This window comes from Microtus ochrogaster, chromosome 1 (assembly GCF_000317375.1).
Source record: "Microtus ochrogaster isolate Prairie Vole_2 chromosome 1, MicOch1.0, whole genome shotgun sequence".
Lineage (NCBI taxonomy): Eukaryota > Metazoa > Chordata > Mammalia > Rodentia > Cricetidae > Microtus > Microtus ochrogaster.
The window spans coordinates 118,814,941-118,839,297 of NC_022009.1; the positions used below are offsets into that span (position 1 = coordinate 118,814,941).

At 34.3% G+C, this 24,357-nt stretch overlaps 1 protein-coding gene across 1 annotated transcript in view; it reads left to right on the forward strand.

Annotated features, from left to right (window-relative positions):
- The window catches only part of Fstl5 (follistatin like 5), a 398,938-nt gene that overhangs the window by 74,050 nt on the left and 300,531 nt on the right, over positions 1-24,357 (forward strand). Inside the window, exon 3 of the mRNA XM_005344117.3 lies at positions 12,298-12,331. Coding sequence (XP_005344174.1) covers positions 12,298-12,331 — 34 coding nt within the window. The remainder of the gene's footprint in view (positions 1-12,297; positions 12,332-24,357) is intronic.

Here is a 24,357-nt window from a genome sequence, read left to right on the forward strand (position 1 = left end):
GTTTTATCCCAGGCTTTTCCAGACCCAGGCCAGCTGGCCTTGGTGAGTTCCCAGTTATTTCTATAGCTCAGCAGACCATAAAATCACTGATGGTGATACCTCCAGAAGTTCTTTTATTGTACAGGATTCTTATAACTATCTCACTTTTGTTGTTGTTTTTTTCGTATGAAGGTCAGAATTGTCATTTCAAGTTCTGTAAGAATTGTGTTGGATTTTTGATGAGCATTTCATTGCATCTGCAGAATACCTTTTTTAGGATAGATATTTTTACTATAATATTCCTGCTGAATCATGAGCGTGGGAGATCTTTCCATCTTCTGATATCATCTTTAATTTCTTTCCTCACAGACTTGAAATTTTTATCATACAAGTCTTTCACTTGTTTGGTTAGAGTTACCCTAGATTTTTAAAAAGAAGTTTGGTTAGAATACTTAATACATTCGTGGCTACATTTTTATTGCCTCTTTAAGCAAAACAACATAATTGAAATTATATTAATTCTGCATGCTGTTTTATACTTTGCATAATGTAAAAATATAGATCAAATGAAATATTAATCTATGAATTTATTAAAATAGATTATATCAGAGTAAATACTGGGTAAACATTTTAAAAACATTTTTATTTTAATTTATAAATCTTAGGGCTGGGATATCAGAATAACAGACTTGCCTATGTGGAGCTTTAGAGTAAAACGCTGGATTAAAAAGGAAGAGAGAGAAAAGTTTTCTAGTCAGACAAAAAAAACTATGACTTAGTGATATGAGGTTTGCAGAATTTAAACTCTAGATAAATGTGAAGCTACTGTTAGCTCCCTTCAGCCACAGTATTTAGCAGGCAGATGGGCCAGCACTCCATCTGGATGCTCCATCCCCTCATGACCTATTTGCCACCTGCTACACAAAGGACTTTTAATATGAAGCAGCAGTTTAATCATACTCTTCTGAAGACACACAAAATCAAATATCTCCATGTACCAACATATTTTTCTCTGTGATAATGAAATTCACAACAGATGTCTCCACTTAAATACATGTAATTATTTATTCTTTACTGATTTATGAACATTATTAATATTTATATCTTCCTATCAAAGGGTAATATTTTGGGATTGAAGTTCAGGTCTTTTCCTCTTGCTCTTCTCTATCCCAAACATGTCACATAGTTGCTGTGTATTTACTTCAACTTATTTTAGAGTTATTTATTCCCAGTTTCGTGCTTATTTAGGAAACAATACATTTAAAGTTATGAAGTTATTTTCATGTCAAAGTTTCTTAGTTTTTCTTTAATATGTGTTTCTGGAATAGTTTTTGAAGAGTTTGAGAGTGAAGATTGTCTACACAGAATTGCGAAGAACTATGCTGCATTTTAAACCTTTTATTTTAAACCTGCATTTTAACTTTTATGTATATGGATATTTTGTCTCTTACTATACTGTTTACCACAAGCATACCTGATAAGTTTGGGCAAGAACAGATAGCATCACATCCCTTGGAACTCAAGTTACAGACAGCTGTGAACTTTCCTGTGGGTGATGGGAATGAAATCAAGGTTCTCAGTAACAGCACGTGCCCTTCACCACTATAGCTCACTTATGCTTAAATTTAGGCAGCTTAAAATACTGAAATTAGCTGTTGTGTTGCTTATATAGCTAAAGATAATGTATTACAAAAGCAAATATAAAGGTCAAAATTATTTTATTTAATTCCTATTTATAAAGTAATATCCAAATATTTATTATAAGTATGTTGTTATAAAATGATTGATAAAAGGTATTTCCATTCTTTTTATGAGTATTTACTTTCTGATGGAAATGTATAAACATATATCTTAATAATCAAGCTCTTAAAAACTTATTTTATTTGAAGTGATTTTTATGTCAAAGTTGATGTAAAAACCTCTTTCTAGAAAAGAGAAAATTATAGAAGAAACAAAATACAAATAAACATTTTGTGTTCACTCTTAAAAATGGATCCAATCTTAATGAAAATGATATATATATATACATATATATACACATATTTGCTTTTATGCATACATGTACACACAGTGTACACACACATTAACATATATGGTTTAGAAACTGAAGTAGAGAGGTTTGTGAGAGGGAGATGAGACACCTGTTATGAGGAAGCAGTAGAGAAAAATGAGACGGATTAGGTGTAAATATGATCATAGATTAATGGCATACTTTATGAAAATGTCATAAAGAAACTTATTTTTTGTAAACTTACTAAAACCAATCTCTAAAAGAAACCCTTGCAGGGCTAGAGAGTTGGCTCAAGCGATAAAGTGATTGATGTTGGGGCCAGATACCCATGACCTGTGTAACCTGGGACTTGGTAGTACAGTTCTCTTGGAGAACAACCTGGGAGACAGAGACAAGAGTGGGCTGGGTAGCATGGTGCATGAAATGGCAAAAACAGCATGATGCTTTGTCTCGAAAACACTGTATGTAAGGAACATACACAAGGTTGTCCTTTGACCTCAAAGGCAAGCAATTTCATGGGCCCACTCTAATTCAAAACCACACAGAGATCCATACAGAAGAGGAAGAACAAGAGTTTGAGAGGGAGAGAGAGAGAGAGAGAGAGAGAGAGAGAGAGAGACTCTCAATTACAAGTTTACAAGTCTGTCATTATTTGCTGATTATTTTATTTCTTTTCTTCCCAACTTAGTTTTCCCTATATCTGGAATGTTGGGAAACATTTGATGATTCTGAATTAAAAACCCATATCCATTTACTAGCCATGACATATTTTCTAATATTTTTTAAATGTTCTTTGTCTAATACACAGATTTCTAATTATACTGCAAGTTAATTTAGCTTGAGTTCTTATTTTATGTTTTAGTTATCTTTTCTGTTTTCCTTTGGTTTCCTTTTGTTATGTTAATTTTCTGAGCATGATCATAATACTTATTGTAAAATTCTCATTATCTTTGATAACTACAGTTGATTTGAGGAGTGCAAGGGCAAGTAATCACGGGTAGTTTGTTAAAGTGGGAAAAGTGTTTTGCACTGAAATTATGGTGATATCTGTCTTTGAGTGTCCCAGCACAACGACATGTGATATTGTCAAAGGAAGAGGCACTCACACAACTTTGGATTTGGGAACACATGGAGAGCAGAATAAATAATGTTTTATTTTTTTTTATTGTTTGAAAATTTCATACATTAAAGTTTTTAGATCCCATTCACCTTTGGCTCCCCACGTTCAGTTCCTTCTAGTCTCTACAGCTTTGTGTCTTCTCTTCCTTTCCAAACAAGTCTATATAACACTGCTCATTCATATGTATGCACAGGGCAACATCGATTGGACCATGGTCATTGTACCATGGGTGACAACACAAACTGACTCTGTTCCTTCCCCTACTCCCCTTCCAGTGCCTATCAACTCTCATTGGTCCTGAGCATGTGGGGAGCCTTATGAGCACCTTTTCTTTCCATGATTGAATGCTGATTGGCTTATTATTGAACAAGTTTTGTATAGACATCTCAAGATGATGTGATTTGGTGATTGCTATAGCTCTATTATGTCCAAAAGCCATTAGTTCACAGCAATTCCCTCCAATTTCTGTTTCTTACAACCTTTCTTACCCTTCTTCTTTGGATTTTTCTGAAGTTTAGTTGGAAAAGTATGCAATGAAAGTCTCATTAGCATCGTAAGTCACTTATTTTCTGGACTTTGATCAGTTCTGAAGGCACAATTGCTATCTGCTACATAATGAAGCTTCTCTGATAAGAGGTGATAGTTGAGGTAGTGTATAGCTTAAATAAATTTAAAGAAAGTTAATTTTTAGCCGGGCAGTGGTGGTGCACGCCTTTAATCCCAGCACTCGGGAGGCAGAGGCAGGTGGATCTCTGTGAGTTCGAGACCAGCCTGGTCTACAGAGCTAGTTCCAGGACAGGCTCCAAAGCCACAGAGAAACCCTGTCTCGAAAAAACAAAACAAAACAAAAAAAACAAAAAAAAAGAAAGTTAATTTTTGCAGGGCCTGTGATCTCATAACAACAAGTTCTTGGCTAGATTTATTGTACCACGAGTTACTTCCTGGGGATCAGGCCTTGAGTCCAGTGAAAATGCTGTTGGTCAGCTCCATGACATTCATGCTACTATTGTGCCATCATGCCAAGTTTATAAATTGTGTAGTACAGATTCACTCTTTTGCAAATCTTATTCTCAATTTTGTATTGTATAAGTAACCTTTAGAAAAGATATTACTATGTTAGCTATGCCGTATCCTCAATTACGGAATATTGAAAAACAAATGATTTTGATTTTATTGCTATAACAGTTAACACTCACCAATTGTCGGCAAACAATAAATTTCCAACTCAACTTCTTACAGAGATAAAATATAGAAGAAATTATAATATGAATGCCTGAGTTTAAAATCATGCAGTAGTACTAATTTCCATAACAAATTCATTAATTAGTGATTTGTATTTTCACTTATTACAAATTCTTTAATTGCTTATTTATACTAGAAAATCAACACTTATATTTCTCATTCATAAAGTACACTGCAAAGCTATTATAATGATTGCTAGGCTTATCTAATTTTGAGATCATAGAGATAGATTCAGCTCTAATACTCAGCATGAATTTTCATTAGAAAATAGAATATAATTCTCTCATCCAATGAAATTTCCTTTACACTCTCCTCATATTTAAATCAAAATATAATAATAAAAATCTTACTATTAAAATTTTGAAATATCATTACTTTAATATTTGATCTCAGATATTTCTTTTTCATCATGATTTTAATTCTTAAATCTAAAATTATAAAAGAAATGACAAAGAATTGTGAATTTCATTATGAAGAGGAATGCATATCTGTAAGACATGTATAGATTTTTAGTGAATTATTATCAATTTGTTCTTTTTTTGCCCTGAGGTTACCACTTCTTTTAATCCTTTAAACATCAGGCTGATTCTTCAGACAGGGACAAAAAGCAGTCACACTCTTTACGAAAATATCACATTATTTATGAGAACAATCTCTAGGCAACATACTAAAATTCTTCTCCTCTGAGACCTCTTGAGCTGGTCTCCTCCCCAATCCACCCCCACCCCAGTTCAAATCTAGTATGACCTGTTAAGCAGTACTTAAAATATCCCATGCTTTCTTAATCCCAAATTACCAAATCCACATTCCTCCAAAGAAGTAAATGCAATTCCCTAGTCCCTGGTATCACCTGCTGCCTTAGGTCTCCTATTGCTGTGAAGAGACACCATGACCATGGCAATTCTAAAGAAAAACATTTAATTGGGGCTGGTTTACAATTTCACAGATTTAGTCCATTATCATCAGGGTGGGTGGTATGCGGGCAGACATTGTTGTTTTAACTTTGGCATAGTGACTATGCCTTATTCTATGGCTATCTCAGCCAGCAACTGCAACTCCGTGGTTACCAGCCTGCTTATCTAACAGAGGTCTGGCCGATCAGGCTACAGACTGGTGAGAATTGTGCTCCGCAAACACTGGCCCTGTTGTTGTTGCTAAAGTTAGCTTTAACTAAATCTCTTTTGTTCTAATTATAAATAAGACTTGAGATTCAAAGACTGGGGTGAAAACCTGCACAATCAGAGGGACTTAGTAACAACTACCTAACCCTCTCGCCTTTCTGGCATCCATGGAAGACCTGTGTTTATGTTCTGCCAAACAACAAAAAGGTGAGCGCCTCCAAACCCTACCCTACTACTTCCTGTGTCTCTCTAGCTCTCCCAGATGCCCTCTGATGCTCTATGATTACGTTCTGTCAACTAGTTGGTAACACAGCCTTCTCCCCCAAGGTTAATTTTGGCTGATGAAAATGCAAACTTGAGGTTCACAGTGTGATTGGATATTTTCCAACAGGACGTGGTTCTGAAAGTTGTACATCTTGAACTGCAGGCAGCAGGAAGTGAACAGGGACACACTTCCTCTAACAATGTCACACCTTCTCCAAAAAGGCCATACCGCCTAATCGTGCCAATAGTTATGAGCCTATGGGAGACAATTACATTCAAGCTACCACAATATCCAGGTGATTTGTCTAAATCTAGCTTTCTGTTGAAACCACTTTGTATGTTTTTCTTGTAACAAAGATGTGTGACAAGGTATCATCAACAAAGGGATAGGGAGAATAAAAACTAGAAGAAGATAAGAACTAAGAGCTAATTAGTCAGGGAAGCAAAATCATTAAAGGTGAATTGACATAAGTACTATTAGTTACCTAAAATCTCGAGTAGATTTTATAGTGCCTGCTTATATGTAATGAAATTACAATACTCTGAAAATTTTCCAAGAAATATTTAGGACAAGCTGAAAATTCAATGGTGTTCCTATTATTAAATTTAATAGGTGGATAAAATATACTTCTTAGTTTAAAAATTGATCACCATATCAGAAAATATTTTGAAGTAATATTAAAACTGATTTAAATAAACAGGAATTAATAAATTGTTGTGCAGTAAAATATTGTGTCAGTGACTATTTAACATATTTGTCATTAAATAGTCTCAGTTAAAGGTAAATATCATAAAGTTATGCTGGCTGAATTCTATTAGGATTGGCTCAAGAATACTAAGCTGTGTGGTGTGAGATTCTTATGGTCTCACGAACTAGTATATTTAAATTATTGACAGCTTCTTGAATTTTGGAAAACTATGAAACCTGCAATATTGAGCTATTTCTGCTCTCATTATATAAAGTAAATTATTATATTGAATTTACATGATTAATTAATCAGATGTAAGTACCTCATCTTTTTTTCTTTACTTCCATACATCGTGTTACAGAAACTGGTCTTCCTTCTAGCACAATTTTTCTACTTGTTCTGTGTCAAATACTATAAAATCAGTAACATTGTCACTCTCTTTTACATTACTTTTCTCTCATTATTTAGACTTTTTTCAAACTCTACTGTTATAAATACAGAAATAATCATAACATCATAAAGCTAGATAAAATGAGACAAGAAGCCTTGTGAACAAATCACATAGCTCGAGTCATTCTTTACTAGGTAGTTTTATCATGCAATTTTTATCAGTGTGTACATTTCATAGTATCCCGCTTCTTACTTGAGTAATTCCAATACTATTTCTAAACCCACAAGAGAAACAAAATAGTGTTTTATCTGAAGGCAATGATTTCACCTAGCTCAATAACTCTAATGGGTGCTTTATAGAGATAATTGTACTTGACCTTTGAGAAGAATCTATACAATTGAAAACTCACTTCATAAATAATGCATTACCTCGGAGTCTATGAATCCTTGCTTTCAGCATTTTTAATCCTACAGTTTTCTGTCTTTCCATTCTATTTCATTGGATAATTCAACTTTTTTCCCTACTTTTGAATACTTAACTCTAGAATACTTTATCTGTCTTCTCTGCATAGAGACTATAGTTATTTATACAGAGGCTAATGGCGTCAAATTTATGTGTCTTCTAGAAATAGTCTGCCCTGGATTCTAGATGTTAGGATCTGTGTAATTTGAAACCACAGACATCATACCTTGTTTCACTGTATTTTAAATTATGAGGCAGAAATTAGTAAGGGAAGATAGATTTAGTTGCAGTTTGCTTAATTATGAAAATGACTACTACTTTCTCCCCACCATTGCTACAGCAATGTTAGCATTTTGTATATATATATGTATATATACGCATATATACCTGTGCTCTGTGTGTTATATATGATTGCATGAATTCTGTATATTATATACATTATACACCACACATATATATTCTACAATATTATACACATTATGTCTTTTATACATATTATATATGTATATGCTATATGCATGCACATATATATTTATTTATGCATATGTTTTATATATACATGTATACAAAATCTTAATACATTTACATTCATGAGATAAGTCACTACAACTATGTGAATTTATTTTCCTGTAAATCGTTTCTTCTCTGATGGGTACTAGGGCTTTTCCTTCCCCCTTCATCTATTTCTGAGGAACTCTTCATTCTCTGTGATCCATTGTTTCAGGCATTTGATGGCTGAGGACAATGCATTAGAGTGACGCCCATCTCATCAGGATTTTGGCATAGTTACATTTCCACATTAAAAAAAAACCTCAAAACATATTGATGTCTAATAATTATCAAAAGAAAGGATGATAGATGTGAATCTCAAAATCTGAATAAGAAGATTGTTGGAGTTATTACTTTTACCTAGTGTAGGGTGTTCCAGGAAGGCAAGATCAAGATTCCCATTGGGCATGATCAGCCAACTACCTTATTATGTATCTCGGCACATATGTCAGGATTGCAGGTAGACTTTTAGAAAAAAGTCAGATGTTGCAGTTGACTACAGAATATTAAGCTGTGTAGTTTTATAACAAGATTTGTCCCCAAAACTGAAATAGCAGATAAATTCACCAAAGTTTGTAGAAGGTTGAAATCTGAAGAAGTTGGGTCAGAAAATCAAAATGAAGAAGACTCACTATGAATATCTGATAGGAGCAACCAGAAAATTAAAAGACTGAGTGTACAGTGCTAGAACATAAGTGAGGGAATTAAGATGCTTGTTTATTTAGTCAATGTCCTCTCTAGCTAGGAAGAACTCCATTCTTGCACAATCCCATTCCACTGTTAACATTCTTACCTCTTCTGAGTCTCATGTCCAAAAGTTAGTCTAGTAGTCACTATGCCAGTTCTGATCACATGCTCTAAATCCACTGTCACACCAAACTATCCCATTAATACGATCCACTGTGTTACCATGGTAACACATTCTTGGGCCCTGCTTCCTAATTTTATCCTTGCTTTTCTCAAGGTATTCTAAAGAAGTGACATAAAATGATTATGGTTGTATTTAAATGCCATTCTGATAATAATACCAACTTAAGAAGAGGGGTCAATGCTCTTAATGCTCCCACTGAAATTCAAAGTCATAAATATTTTATTTCCTCCCTGATAGCACCTCATTTGTACCCTGTCTACTCATCCTCATCTAGTCATAACAGAAATCTCATATTTTGGAAAATACAATGACATAATGATTAATAAGGTTGCAATTGTTTTTTCTCTTGTGGGAACTTTTCTTAGGAACACAATGGATGTCTATTTGTTCCAGAAAGGGTGAAATAACAAGTTCATTGAATTATAGGGTATTTCCATTTATAAAAACTTACTTCTCTAGAAACTTACTACAGTGAAAAAAAATGAAGCAACAAAGTAAGAAATTGAAAAAGACACAATATCAAAAGACAACCCCTGGTCATGCATCAGTAGATTCAATATTATGAACATATCTGCAGTACGAAAAACAATCTTTATATTCAGACAAATCTTATTAATATCCTAGTATTGTTATTTCCAATGAAAGGAAGATAAGAAAGCAATCACAACTTCATAAGGAAGCAAAACGACCTTGAATTTAAAGCCACTGTGAGCATAAGGAACAATGCTGAAGACTTCAGCTATACTATAGAGACACAGTCTTAAAATAGTATGGTACTGGCATAAGAAACAACAAGGAAAGATGCACAGATTAACAGAATAAAAAAGGCACCACAGAGAAAAACCCACACAAGTAAGCACAGCCATGTGAATTTTGACAGTGATCACCAAAACTGACATTGCATTAAAAAGAGGCTCTTTAACAAAGTTGCTGGGAAAACAGCTTTCTGTGTATAAGAGAATGAAACCAGATCACAATCCGCCCATGCAAATATAATGAAAAATCAAATAATATTTGTAACAATGAAAGTTTTTTAAAATCTAGAGGAAAACCAAGAACACATGAGGATTTTGAAAAAGCAGGAGTTTTCTGGGTATGGTTCCAATATCCTGGGATGTAACCTCAAGTACTAATGGGATCGTATGAAAAGAAAACTTCTGCAGAGACAAAGGAATTATCCCAAGGAAAGAAACAGACTGGAAAAACAAATCTTCGCCTGCTGTATATCATATGAGGCTTATAGCTAGTATAAATATACATATATATGTATACATAAATACACATATAAAATAGAGGTATAAAAGTCAAAAGTCAAGAAACACTTTTTAAATCTTTCAATCAGTAAATGAGTTAATGAAATGAACATTCTGTTTTCAAAATATGAAATAGCAATAATCAATCAACGTGAAAAAATATTCAATATTTTTTAATAATCAGAAAATTTTAAATTAAAATTACTTTCAAATTTTGACTTCTACTACTCAGAATGGCTGTCTATTAAGTAAAAAAAAATAAATGCTGATGCTAAACAGGGAAAACAGAAACTCTGAATGTGGCTAGTTGCAATTAAAATTTGTTTAGATACAATACAAATGTGTCTAAAGATAGCAGAAAGATGAAAAATATAACTACCACATCAAACACATTTGTTTGGGTATATGTACCAAGGATATTAATTAAGAATATCACAGAGATACTTGTATATACATGTTCACTACAAATTTCTCAAAATCGCAAATATATGATAACTGCCAAAATGTACAATGCATAAAAATAAACTGATAAACAAGTGTAGTGTACATATACAATAGATTTTATAGTCATAAGGAAGAACATAATCATACTCTTTGCAGGAGTATGGGTGCAATGGCATAGCATAATGCTAAGTGTAATGAGGCAGTTACAGAAACACAAACACTACTTGTTTTCTTACAGTGTTGGATTCAATATTTCATATAGATACATGAAATGATTTATTTATAGTAAATAAAGCTAGAAGCAAGACTGTACTTGAGAAGCCATGGGAATAGCAGGAGGGAAGATGAGGAGGAATTTGGTTGACTATGCTCAAAGTACATGACAGTCTTGTATAAAATTATGTTTATAAAACCATTCACATGTGAAATAACTATATAATGATAAACTACATAAGTATAAAGACTTACATGAAGTTTAACTAATCATCTTTCAAATTTACAGCATCAAGTCAATTATTTTTCAAAATATAAATCTCTTTTATATTTTTCTATAAAATTATTTTTATTATCAGTTATTTTATCATAAATACTATAATATATTTTCTTAGGATTCTTATTTCTGTGAAGAAAACCATGAACATGGCAACTCTTAAATGGAAAACATTTAATTAGGAATGGCTTGCAGTTTTAGAGATTTAATCCAGTATCTTCACGGCAGTGCTGGAGAAGGATCAGAGTTCTACATCTTGATCTGCAGGCATCCAAAGCAACTGTGTAATGCTGAGCATAGCTTGAGCATATAGATCCTTAACGCCACCGCCAGAGTGATAAACTCTTTCCAACACAGCCACACCTAACCCATAAGGCCATAACTCCTAACAGTGCTATCCTCTATGGGACAAGTATTCAAACACATAGTCTATGAGAACCATACATTTTTAAACTACCACACATACATATAAATACATAATATCATATATATTTTAAACTACCACACATACATATGTTATACATAAATATATATAACATAAGTATGTGTGGGTATCTAACTTGTTGACAGATTATCTTGAGTTTGAGATTTTGTATTAATGTTTGCTCTAATATGTTCCTTTTAATTGGAGCAAAATTTGACTGGCATTCTTGTATTTCTCCCTCTCTGTCTCTGTCTCTGTCTCTCTCTCTCTTTCTCTCTCATATATATATATATATCCAGATATGTCTCTATATAATGTATTTAATATTTTATTTGAGATATGTTTTAAAATTTTTAGATGTGACCCTGAAAATTTAAAGACAATAAATTCTGTTTGAATCTTAATTGAGAAGTTACAGATTACACAATGTCTAATTTAAAACTTGAATGAGCTCAATTTTTCAGGCTATTTTCTAATTAATAAAGAGGGTGCAAAGTTGATGGACAGGTTTGACTGGAGCAAGGTTTTAAGAAAAAAGAATTGTCAATATTAATACTAAAGTAAGATCAATTCTAATTTAAGTTAAACTGAAGGTAGTTGAACAGGCTTTTATACCATTTTAGTGAGAAGTTTCTCTAGATTTATTGTTAAATATTTACCATTGCCAACACTTTATGGTTAGTTTTTAGCTGAAATCAAATTTGGAAAACATTATTGGGTATATATTGAGATTAAATGAAATAAGAATTGGAGAGGCATGAGTAAGTATTATTCACTAGCCACTAGCTTTTTATTTATCTGTAGAATGTATTGGTTCCTTAGAGAAATATGCACACAAAGAATTATTATTACTTTGATAGATAATTTCTAAAACTATGCTTTGAGGTATATGTATAAAAACATTTGACTCATGTTGATGATAATCTCTTATGTCAAAGTGTCGAAAACATACTTAAAGATTTTGACATATTTTTGTTTTTATTTCAGCAGGAAAAAAGTCAAGAAAGTTCAAGAATCAAAGGTAAGAAGCAAATATTTTAAAATAATCTTTCAAAACTGAAAAGAATGATGTGATACCATCTTGAATAAAATAAGGATAGTTCACAATCTGTGAGGTAATTCTAAAACTCTTTGAGCAGCTGGCGACTCTCTGTGGCTAGCAGATTTCTCTGTTGGGATAGTCTTTTTTATTTTATAGGATGCTCTGACTAGCTCAATATAATTTTCTTCTTCTGTTTATGGTCCAGAAGAAATCCCTGTCCCAACCATTGTCCTATTTAGCTCTTGTCACCTCTTTATATTGACAAGTGAATTGTTAAAATACATCCTATAGAGATTTTGGTATTTGGTCATTGCTATCTTCCTTGATTTGTATGTAAAATATAAAGATACTTGTTTATGTGTTTGAATTGGTAATAACAGAGCATGAAATATCTCTACTAAGAAAAAGTAGAATTCACTATAGATGCATTCTGAGTTTTGAAATTTATTGTTCGATACTAGAAGTTACTCTATGGTCGTAGATTTTTAACCAAAGGATGCTTCCTGATAATAGTGAAGAAAACCACAGATTTTTCCTGGGTTAATTCTTATGGCTTTTGCGTTTGTGTGTTGATATTTAGTTTACCGTTGTGATTGCCTGTATTCCTTCATATTCTCTGGTGCATACCAGCTCATCCTGAGCACGGAGGAAAATACAATCATGCTGCTTTCTTCCATACTTCTTCTATAGAAAGAGTTCTTTTTCAGAAATATAAAAATTTAAAATTAACAATCATGCAAGCTAGCATGTGTTCCTGACATGGAAGAAGGATGCACTCTCCTTAGTGTGTTTAGACAATGATGTTTCTTAAAACTTTTTAAATTATTAATTTTTTCTGTGTATGAGTATTTTGCCTGCATGTATGCATTATGGATGTAGTACTAGCATATCTAGTACTCACGGGTGACAGAAGAGGACTGCAGATCCCTTGTAACTGGAGTTACACATAGTTGTGAGCTACCATGTAGGTGCTGGGAATACAACCAGGTGTTCCGGAAGAGCACCTTGTGGTCACAACTAATTTACCAACTCTTAAAGCAAATGCTGTCTTTTGAATAACAACTCCAAATACATTTCTACTTAGAAAATTTTTAACAACTGTCTATTCCTGCAATATTTCGGTGATATTTTCTGTCTACAATAACAAAGAGAAAAATGGTGTGTGTGATGCACTCTGTTCAAGTAGATTATATTAGATTATTAACTGAGCAGTGTCCAAGCCTAATAACTTTTAGCTTTAGGAAGTACAGAATATTTTGTATGTGAAATTATTCTACATATTTAACTTTAAAACACTAATGTTAGTTGAAGGCGTGCACTTATGTGGTGCAAGTAAGAATTTCTGCTCTAAGATGTGCTGTCTGATATGCATTCAAATGACATGAATTTCTGGCATATTGATTGTACATCTTTTTGCCCCAGTGTATCAGGTTAACGTTAAATCATATTTGTAACTCCGTAGTTGAAGCAGAAATAAGTTTAGTGAAACATTCTTCTTGATGTTTTATTACCCTGGACATATAAATCACACCATCTCAAGTAGAAATTATGTTTTGCAAGCATTGTCTGGGAGCATGTTTTAACAGTATAATAAAATTTTGAGATGATGTTTGCCAGCTCTTCCCCCCATTCTTAGCTGCCATATGATTCAAAACTAACACACACAGGTTTTTTTTAAAAAAATTACTGATTTGCATGTAAATGAGAGCTGAATTCTGACGCTAGAATTTACTTATTTCATCTAGAAAGGACTGCTGTTTCCTTAGGTTTAGGAATAAGGTCATCTTCTGAAGAATAGGTTTTATAGTGTCAATATTAGATAAAACAAAGCAAACAACACAGCATGAAGCTAAAGCTTATCAAGAGTTGTTAAATAATTTTAAAAATTAAATAGCTTATGTTTCTTAGAAACTAATCATTGTAATTTATCTTAATAATTTTTACAACATATTTTCATCTAGTAGTTCCTTTGACTTCCTTATTAATAGCTAATTTCATTTATCCAAACAGGCTTATTATATAGAATTAAGTCCAGATGAGAAATTTAATCTAATTTTTCTGCATTTGGTATTGCTTATAATGAGATCACCAACGTAATGATTCTAAATTAATATTTCCAGTGATTTTCAATAAACACAACACAAAGTATTCCAATGAAACTTGATCACTACTTTCTTTATGAACACAGAAGTAAATTTTGTGAGGTATCTGAGCTTCTTTGAAATAAAGAGAATTACATTTTATATAAAAGGTAATATTACATTTAATTGTTTCCTCTGCTGTTAACTAAATATCTTTTTTCCAGCTATTGCAGCTTAGGTAATTTGTGATGCAGTTTGTCAAATATGTAATAATTTTCCTTTAGAAATTATGATACATTTCAATTTCAGTGCTTTATGTTAATATTTTACAATCTTACATAATGTGAAAGGTAACAAAATATATACATTATACTAAAATGGCAACTTGCTAAAATTATTGGTGTATAAATCCCATGCAAAGGAAAAAATGTAGATGTGGCTCAAATTTGCATCATGCCATTTCAAGGTCTCTCCATACTCATGTAGTATTGCCTACCTCGGCCTAATTACATATTTCATGTGTTTAATTTAATCAATGATCCCTTCCCTTATCACCCACCTTCCAGGAAAGAGCGATCATTATTCACAGCATTGGAGTAATTAGACTCACATTTTAAAAAGGCTTGATTTCTGCTACGTTAATCAATTATTTATCCTTTCATGAATCTCTCTCTAGTATGTCTTCTGTTAATGTTAATATACCATAGGATGCTGGCCTCAGAATTAAATGAGGTAAAGCGTTAACCTTTATGACTCACTGAGTAAAATGAAGTTCTTTTAGAATATCTTAGATTATATGAGTTATTACCCATATGTTATTAAATGTGTCATTGGCATTTTAAATATAACCATGTTTGTTAGTTGATCTTGAATATCAACTTGACTGGATTTAGAATTACCTAGGAAACACAACTATGGTGCCTCTGTGAGGCTTTCAGAAAGGAGTAACTGAAGTGGTAAGCTGGCCCTAACTATCTGTGGTACCTTCCACAGGTAACGTAGATAGAACAGGGTCCAAGAGAAATGGCTCATGTACGGGTCTGCCTTTGCCTCATCTTTCTGAGCAAGTGGAATTATTTCCATAGCCATCTACTAGCAGAAGATGCAGCTTCTTCAGTATGACAGTATGGACTCACTATGAGAGAGTCTATGTGACTGTGAGGTTTTTAGAGCTGCATCTAGACAAATGAACTATTCAGCTACTGAAACTGAGCAACTACTCGATTTTCAACATCTTTGGCACACCGATGCTTGCTATGAACTCATCAACTCTACTTATTATTGTATTATTATTAATATTATTATTGTATAATAATCCAATAGTCTTTTATAGAAAATGATTTTGAGTACTTTATAATTTTTTAGAGAATCGCGTTTCATATACAATGGTCAAAACAAAATTCCAATTAAAAAACACACACAATGAAAAATCAAGACTTAGCAACCTTTATGTTTTTTCATTATTTTAATTATTCTGTTGCACATTTGTAGAAATCGAATCTACTAATGATTAGAAAGTTTGAGGTCCTAATAACTAAAGTTAGTCATGACATTTTAGACTAACTTTATGCCTATGTCAAAACAAAACCACAGTTATCACAGCAAAGGAAATAATAGATAGTTTATTCAGGTCCTAAATATGAGTGTCCATGGCCCAGAAATATAGATTCATATTTATTCAAATCCCATATTCCACAATGGACATAACTACATGGAATTTTATTAGTTAGAGAATAAAATATAGACATAAATCAAAGTGTTTACCAAAGGGCCACAGAAAATCTAGGAACCTCTGCTTTGTGTTTGATATTATATCTGACGACATGTTTAACTTTGGAGTTGGAAAGAGCTACTAGTTTGCTAAGTGTTCATTGAAAGACTTTGATAGTCACAGGCAGTAAAGCCATGCACATTTGTAGGAAATGGAAGGCTTTTGAAAGTGAATAAAAAGAGCCCCAGGGCATTTGGCTCTGTTCTGCAGCAAAGCACTTTGTTTTATATAATCTTGAAGTTCAGTCATGAGTTTACCAATGGACTGGAAAGATATCTTAGATATCTGCGTGTCTAACAAATTAGTCTAATAGTTTTGTGCAAGTTGATTGTGATGGTTACCTTTAACTGACTACCACCACAGTTTGGAATCACCTGTTTTGAGAGTCTCACTGAGAAACTGTACAGATTAAATCGATTTGTTGTCATTTTATGGAGAGAGTATGGTCAATACATTATTTGAGTTGGGAAGACCTGCACAATATGAGTGGCACCTTTTCTTGGACAGGGAATTTGAGCAGTGCATGTATAAAATCTTCTTAGCTTTGACCATGGATGTCATGGGATTGTTGCTTCAATTTACTGCCCTACCAAATGATGGAATAGAACCTGGAGCTGTGAACCAAATGACCCCCTTTTCTCTTTAGTTTCTTTTGTCAGGGAATTTTATCATAGCAGCGGAATGCAAAACGATGACCCTGGAGGGAAAGATGAGGTTCTCTTATGAGAGAAAAGATCCGTTTCATTAGCTGTGGCCAAACAGAATGATGAAAAGCAGGAGAGTCAATGCCTCTCCATTTTGCTACACTCAGATCAGGAAGTTCAACTCTTGAATAGCCAGAAAGCTTACTTGTAGGGATGTATAAGAATGATGCACACTGTCAAGTAAGTTTGTATTGACTATCCATGTATCTATCTAATTTTTTATCTGAAATAAGACATTTTACGTATTTCTATACTTTGAATATCAATTATTCCCAAGATATCACAAGTTAGAGGTTTGGTCCTAGGAGTGATGCTACTGAAAGGAAGTAGGACCTGTAAGGTGTTCAATCCGTGAAATGTATTTAGGGAATTGGAGGCATGCCATCAGAGGGAACTATAGGACCCTAGTACTTTATATTTATCTTCTCTTCTCTAGATCAATATTTCTCCACCACGTTCCTATTATGATATGTACCCTCACTCTAGCTCAAAACCTAGTGGCTTATCAATCTCTCACCAACTGGAATCTACAAAAGCATAAGCCCAAATACTCCCCTTTATTTTGTAAGTTGATTTTATCAGAATTTTATTATAAAAATAGAAATCTGATGGGACTGGGCTCTTTCAGCCTGCATTTTCATTGGTTTTAGTTTATTACAATGATCTCATCTTTTGTAATTGCTTCACTGTAAGCCGACCAAGGATGATACAAGTAAGCATTTCTAAATGAATAGGGGAAAGACCTCAACCCTACATAAAGATCTATATACAACTAAGAAATACTGAGAATTGGAGAAATTGTATTCTTCAGTGCAGACTCAGTGACTGAGACTGTTTATCCAAAACAAAGTCACCATCCATGAAAACAACATACAAGTGCCATTATGCAGACTGAGAAGGCTATATTTAGAACTACGTACGTACGTATGTATGTATGTATGTATGTATGTATGTATGTACGTATGTATGTATGTATACATATATGTATGTAATAACAATCAATGTAAAGGAGAGCATGGCTTTGAGAGAGAACATGGAGAGTATATGGAGGACGAAAAGGAAAGGAGAAATGATATAATTATGATTTCAAAAGTTAAAAAAGAAATTTAGCACACATATCTTTATAGATTCTCAAATAAATTCCTGTTTTTTTTTCAAAACCTGGTACAGGCTTTGAGATGGAATCGGTTGACAACCGTTCTAAGAGCAGTTAAAATGCTGTTCTTTTCACATGTTTCTTAGCCTCAGGAACCAGAAACCACTTGCATGGAGTCCTTTGGAGTTGGCCTTGCTGGTGTGGTTTACGTTTCTCCTATCAGAGTCATAGGAGCAGGATCTTCTATGGAGTCACCCGTGGAATAAAAACATATTTTAGTAGAGCAGTTGTTTTCTTTTCAGAGGCAGTGAGGAGTCAAAGTGGATCTGAAAGTCAGCATGTAAAAGGACAGCTTCCTTGTGTGTTCAGTCCTCGTAATGCGGAGGCAGCAGAGCATTGGGAGGACAGTGCTCTAGTGACTTTTTCAGTCAGATTTTAACTCATCCATATTTAATGTTTTCTCTACTCATTAGTAAATGTCTTCAATGTCAATTAAGTAGTGTAAGCACTCTTGGTTATGGCTTGGGGTCTTAATCAAATCATATTTATATTCTATGTCTATAGCTAGAAGCAATTCAGTATGGAAAAAGAAAAGGGTGAAGTAATGGTGATAACTAAATTTTCCTAATACAATGTGCTTAGCCTTGAGACCATATCCAGAAACACCTAAAATGGACCACTATGTATGTGTGTGTGCTGTGTGCATTTGGGAGATCTGAAAATGGAAAGCTGTAATAAGGAAAGTGATTGAAGAACGTGTTATAATTATCTTTTAATTAAAGTGTATTAAAATAAAAAATAAAAAAAATGGAAATTCTTTGGTTGTTTGGGAAAACTCCAGAAAGTAAGCTCACCTACAAGCCCCCTGTAAACAACCAGTAGCACATTCAGTATTCAGGTATATAGCAGAATAAGATTGGCCGGCTCAGCATTGGAACAAAGTGTAAGAAACTGTAAAGTCAGACACAGCGGTGGCTCACACATGTCTCTTTCAAACTTTAAAGCTGATTATCAGCCTGTGCAAATACAGCAATGCTGAGTAGAATACAGTAATCATCCAAAGATAAAACCAGTCTAGGTTAGTGATCCTTGAAAACATGTCCACGGCACTGGAAAGTTAGCTTTTCCACAGAGGTACTAACCTGCCTCTACAGATCAGGCAGGGTTTCTTAGACCCCGTGAGAGCCACGGACTGTCTCTTTACTTTACTCTACTGCTCTTCCCATTGGCTCAGAATCATGTCAAATATACTAATTTTCATGATTCTCAGAAATCCACAAAGGACTCCATGTCATGTGTAGGCCATATTAATATTCATTTTATTAAGCAGCAGGATTAGCAACCAAGTTCCTCACAGTGACTGAAAGCATGCGGCGATCTAATTCAGAGTGGTTTCTGAAGGTATCGTGACTTTTAGACTTCCAATGCAGTAATTTTTCTGCAGTTACTGTACAATTTGCTATTTTCCCATGAGTAACTCAGGATATTAACTCTTAATTTTTAAGACCTACTTCTTAAACTTTTTTCTTTAAAAGTTTTGGAACAGATAATTTTTGTAATATACACTTGTTTTAGTAAAATTCCTTAATATAATACAAAATACATTTTGGTTGTAAATAAATAATATATGTTGTATACCTTCTCTACATAATATTGATTAATTCAGTCATGATGTTTTTTATTTAGGGTGCTGAAGATGACAGTGAAAGCCTTTCCCATGACAACCAGGCATTCTCATGCTGAGTCATATTCCTAGACCAAAACAGGTACATCACTGGGTGATGGCCTGTGACTTGCTTTCTTGTCTTTTTTTCCCCAAAACATGTTGTGGAGACTATTTATCAGTTTCTTGCCACATATCAAAAACTTTCTGCCAGCTTATTAAATCCTATCAGAAAGCTGCTAAAGTGGGGGAAATTTTCTATGTCTGTTTCCAATCCCTGAAGGAAAAGATATCACCTATGGTTTTCTGGGGGTAGTTTCTCAGTTCATATTCTAACCTTTCAGTATGTAATCCATGTTAGGTAACTTCTTTTGAGTGTCATGAGACAAGAGTCAATGGTTATACTCTTGCCCATGTGATGTTTAATTTTCTCAGCATCCTTTATTAAAATCCCTGTGTTCTGCGATTCGTGTTGTATCACGTTTTTGAAACTTAGTTGGCGATAGCTATGCAGGGTGATGCTTATCTTTTCACTCTGTTTTATTGCTGTAGTTTAGGAATGAACAATGCTGTTTTGATACTTTAAATGTAGGTAGCTTGTTTTTTTTAAACTTAGGTAATGTAATGTTTCCAATTTGTTTTCTCTCCAGACAGTTTTAGGGCCTTGAACTCGTATAATAATAGCGTTAGGTAAATATAAATTTAGGGTCATTCTTTTTAGTGCTGTCTAGAATATTCTGAAATGTTGATTGGCTCTACGTTGAGACTGTAATTACTTTGAGCAGTGAGGACTTAAACAGTACTGATTGTCAACCCGGAACCTAAGCTGCACCTGTCAGCCGCGATCCATTGCCAGGAGCTCCTCAATTAGGGATGAAAGTTCATAAACACTTGTTTCTTTTCTTTTTTTCCCTGTTCTTTCTTCTTTTTTCACCTAAGAATTTGTCTGGGGCAGGTCTTCTGTATTCTGTTATAACCACTTTGAGTTCATATGTGAAAATTCCCTTTTGAGTCTAAAATGCAAAAACACATTTTATTGTAGTTAAATACCACCTCTAACTCTTATGGTCTTTCCACAATTTCTTCTGCAATGGACCCTGAGCTTCAGGAGAAGGGGAGATGTTAGAGTCATCTCGTTTAGGGCTGAAATCTCCATAGTTTCATATCTTCTGCTCATTGACCCCGTTTGGGCCTCAGTCCCATAGTCTAACTTTTAAAGATATTTTAGGGCCATTTAATAATCTTTGTGACTGGTAATTTATCTTATGGGCCTGAACTATAGAACTCTGTGATTTGCTGATTTTCAGGAATTCTGAAGAGATCTTCTCAGAAGAGATCCTGACAATTTGCTTTGTAAATTTTTCTTCACTCCAATCATGTGTGCATGAAGTCCTCTCAATGTCTGCTTTAAAAACTACAGTTACCACAAAGCCAGAACATGAAGTAGACCCAGATGGAGGGAACCCTGACTGCTCTTCAGACTGGAGAGGGAGGGGAGAGGAGTGGGGGGAGGGGAAGTGGTGTGGGAGGAAGGGGAGGGAAATGGGAGGCTGGGAGGAGGCAGAAATTTTTTTTTTATTTTTCAATAAAAAAAAAAGAACAAAAAACAAAAAAAACACTACAGTTACTAGCTACATATTTCTGAAGAGTTCAAACAGTGAGATCAGATATAAGCGAATTTCCCCAATTTTTTATTTTATTTTTTTAATTTTTTTTGGTTGTTTTTTATTGAACTATACATTTTCTCCACTCCTCTCTCTTCCTCACCTCTCCCTGTCTGCCTCCTCCTGTAAACCCCATGCTCCCTATTTACTCAGGAGATCTTGTCCTCTTTCTCCTTCCTGTGTAGACCAATGCTCGTCTCTCTGAGGGTCCTCCTTTGTGGTCTAGTTTCTCTGGGGTTGTAGACTGTAGTCTGTTCCCCCTCCCATTTATTTTATTTCCCTACTGGATTGAATTTCTGAGCAAGAGTGCACCCTCCAGAAGCTGTTTCCAATGTTCAGTCTGTGCCAACCCCTCAGGGCAATGCATCCCTTGTGATCACACACCTTCCATGTGTTTGGAGTGGTAATGCTTTCTGTACGTGGGCTTCATTGTCATCATGTTTATTTATTGTTGTAACTAGTTATTCTTATTTTACCGACTCAAGGTGTTTCCTCCCATCCTGTATTCTTTGCCTGAACATATTTGCATATGCTAAGTTTGCATTCAGGTGTGCTTCTGCTGGATTTCCACAGTTTTAAGAGTTATTGCTATGTTTGTCCTTGGATGTGTAGGTGATAAGGACTGGAGAGAAGACAAGCTTTCTAGTCTCTCAGCAGGTTGGATGTATTGTGGAATTTCCATCAGGATCTGCTTTCTCCTGAATTCAATAGACTAGGTAGTTTGGCATAGACTGATTCATGTCTCAGTATTTGTTTCATGCAGCTTACCAAATTGCAATATGAAATTTTGAGTATGGTTTTCTTTTCTTTTGAGATCATTCTTTTCTATTTTGTCTGCCAGCAGTGAGAGACATGAAATTTTTCTCATTTCTCTTCCCCTCCCTTCAGTGTTCTAAGTTGGATCTAATGTTCACTTTATAAATGTAATCTTCAGTGTTTATGAATATGATTCATCCTTTACACTATGATTTTTAGTGTAAATGCATCCTCTCTTGAATTTCCATGCATTGTCCCTCCATGGGCATTAAAAAATCAGATGTTTTCTTTAAAATTTATAGGTCATAGTACAGTGGAGTTTTTTTTATCTTTCACTACCCACTAATTAATTTTTATTTATAATGTGAATTATTTCATAGGTCTTATTTTCCAGATCCTGATTAGTTATGGGAGGAACTTACCAAGATATTAATTTACATGAGGAATATGGACAAATCATTTATGTATTTATTTGTTATATGTTTAATATAGGATACGTTTTTCTTGTGAAGGTCAAAGATAAAGGATGTGTCAATGTATGACATGATAGTTGATATATAAACTGGAGTGCAATTGATGTTCAGTCAATGCTAATAAAATATGAATCTAATTTCACTTTATGATGCTTTGTGTTCTATACATCTATATGTATAGTTAACAGTATATATGATGTATTATAATTTAATATTTCTATAAAATTACAGATTTTACAAAAACAAAATCTGTTAAAAATAAGATGATATATTTCTACATACATATTTAGATGAGTAAAATTATAAAATTGGCTCTTTGGTGTTTGAAAGTTATTGTGTTTCATAGTATACATCATCTCATGTTCAGAGGAACACTCCATTTATAAGTGGATAAAAATCAAGCCAGACATTTCTATATCATTCTAGTTACTCTGCAAGTGCCATTTCCACAAAAGTGAAATAGAAAATATTTGTAAATAGCTCATGATGCATAAATAAACATTCTTCCCTAAGATTGAGATGGCCAGCTGCCAGTACATGGAGTGCTTCAAGTACTCGCTAGAGGCTTCCAACAAGCATGTGTGTGTAACTGAACCAAGCTGCAGAGGGAGAAATTCATGAATAAATACAAAGAGCAATGCAAGAATTGCCTGGACCAAGGCAGGTTGCACATGGGTTAAATCTAGGAGTGCCTCTGTGAGGAACTCCAGCAGTGACATGGTGTGAATAAAATGCAGATTTTTTATTCCATACCATCAGGAAGTTGGACTCCACTGCTGCTATACACTATATGCAGTGCTTTATTGACTCTGACATATAGGTCCTCAATGGGCTAAGTAAGTAGGGGAAAGAAGTTGGCGTGAATTTCATTGCTGGGAGCAGTTCCTAAGGCTGAGGACTGCAGAGACACGGCTCATTACCTAAACACTGCCCCTGCAGGTCTGCAGATCTCTTCAGCCCTTCTCTAAATGCAAAACAGATTCTTGGTCTCTAGCTCTTTTCTTCCTCTACTACTGCGGGTCACTGTACCCTAGGAGGCTGTTCCATGTCTCCTTTCCACAGGGTCATTCTTAGCTCCTGCCCAGCTCTCTGCTTTGAGTCAAGGGTCTTGCCTTTCTATAAGACTGTACATCTCAACTTCTGTCATATTGTTCTACACATAATGCAGTGTATCTTATACTATCAAGACAACTTACTATTATTCACCTAAAAAGGGGAGCTGTACAGGTACTAGATGCAGTCAAAGGGCCAACATGAGAAAATTCTGTGGTATTATTTCCTGGGGAGAGACTAAGCCAAGAACAAAATATAGGCCTCAATTTCTCTGGGACTGCTTTTGTGTGAGGACAGGGCAGCCCCAGGAGCAGAGTTTAAGATTTACTGAAGGAAGTCAGAATCTAGGAAGCCTGGGACACTAATTGATGAGGCTTTGAAATGAGTGGGAAGAACGGATGAAGAAAGTTGTGAGACATAGGCAATTTAGCATTAGTAGAAGCTCAGTAACTGGGTATGTTTAGAAGGATTACATGGGATTCATTGGGTAAAGATAGGGGCCGTAACGTTGTATGAACATGTGTCGTGCATTCAATGATGATGTTTCTGTCTCCACCATTCTGCAGCTCCCATGCTCAACTATCTGTATTATTTAGCTTAATCACTAAAGGGCATGCTGGGAGTGAAAAAACTCAGAAATGTCCAAGAAACCCAGAAAAACCTTTTATTTTTCCTGCTGGTTGTCTTATTTAAATTACTCTTCAAATGTCAGTAGAAACTAGGTTTGGACAGAACCTTCTGCAA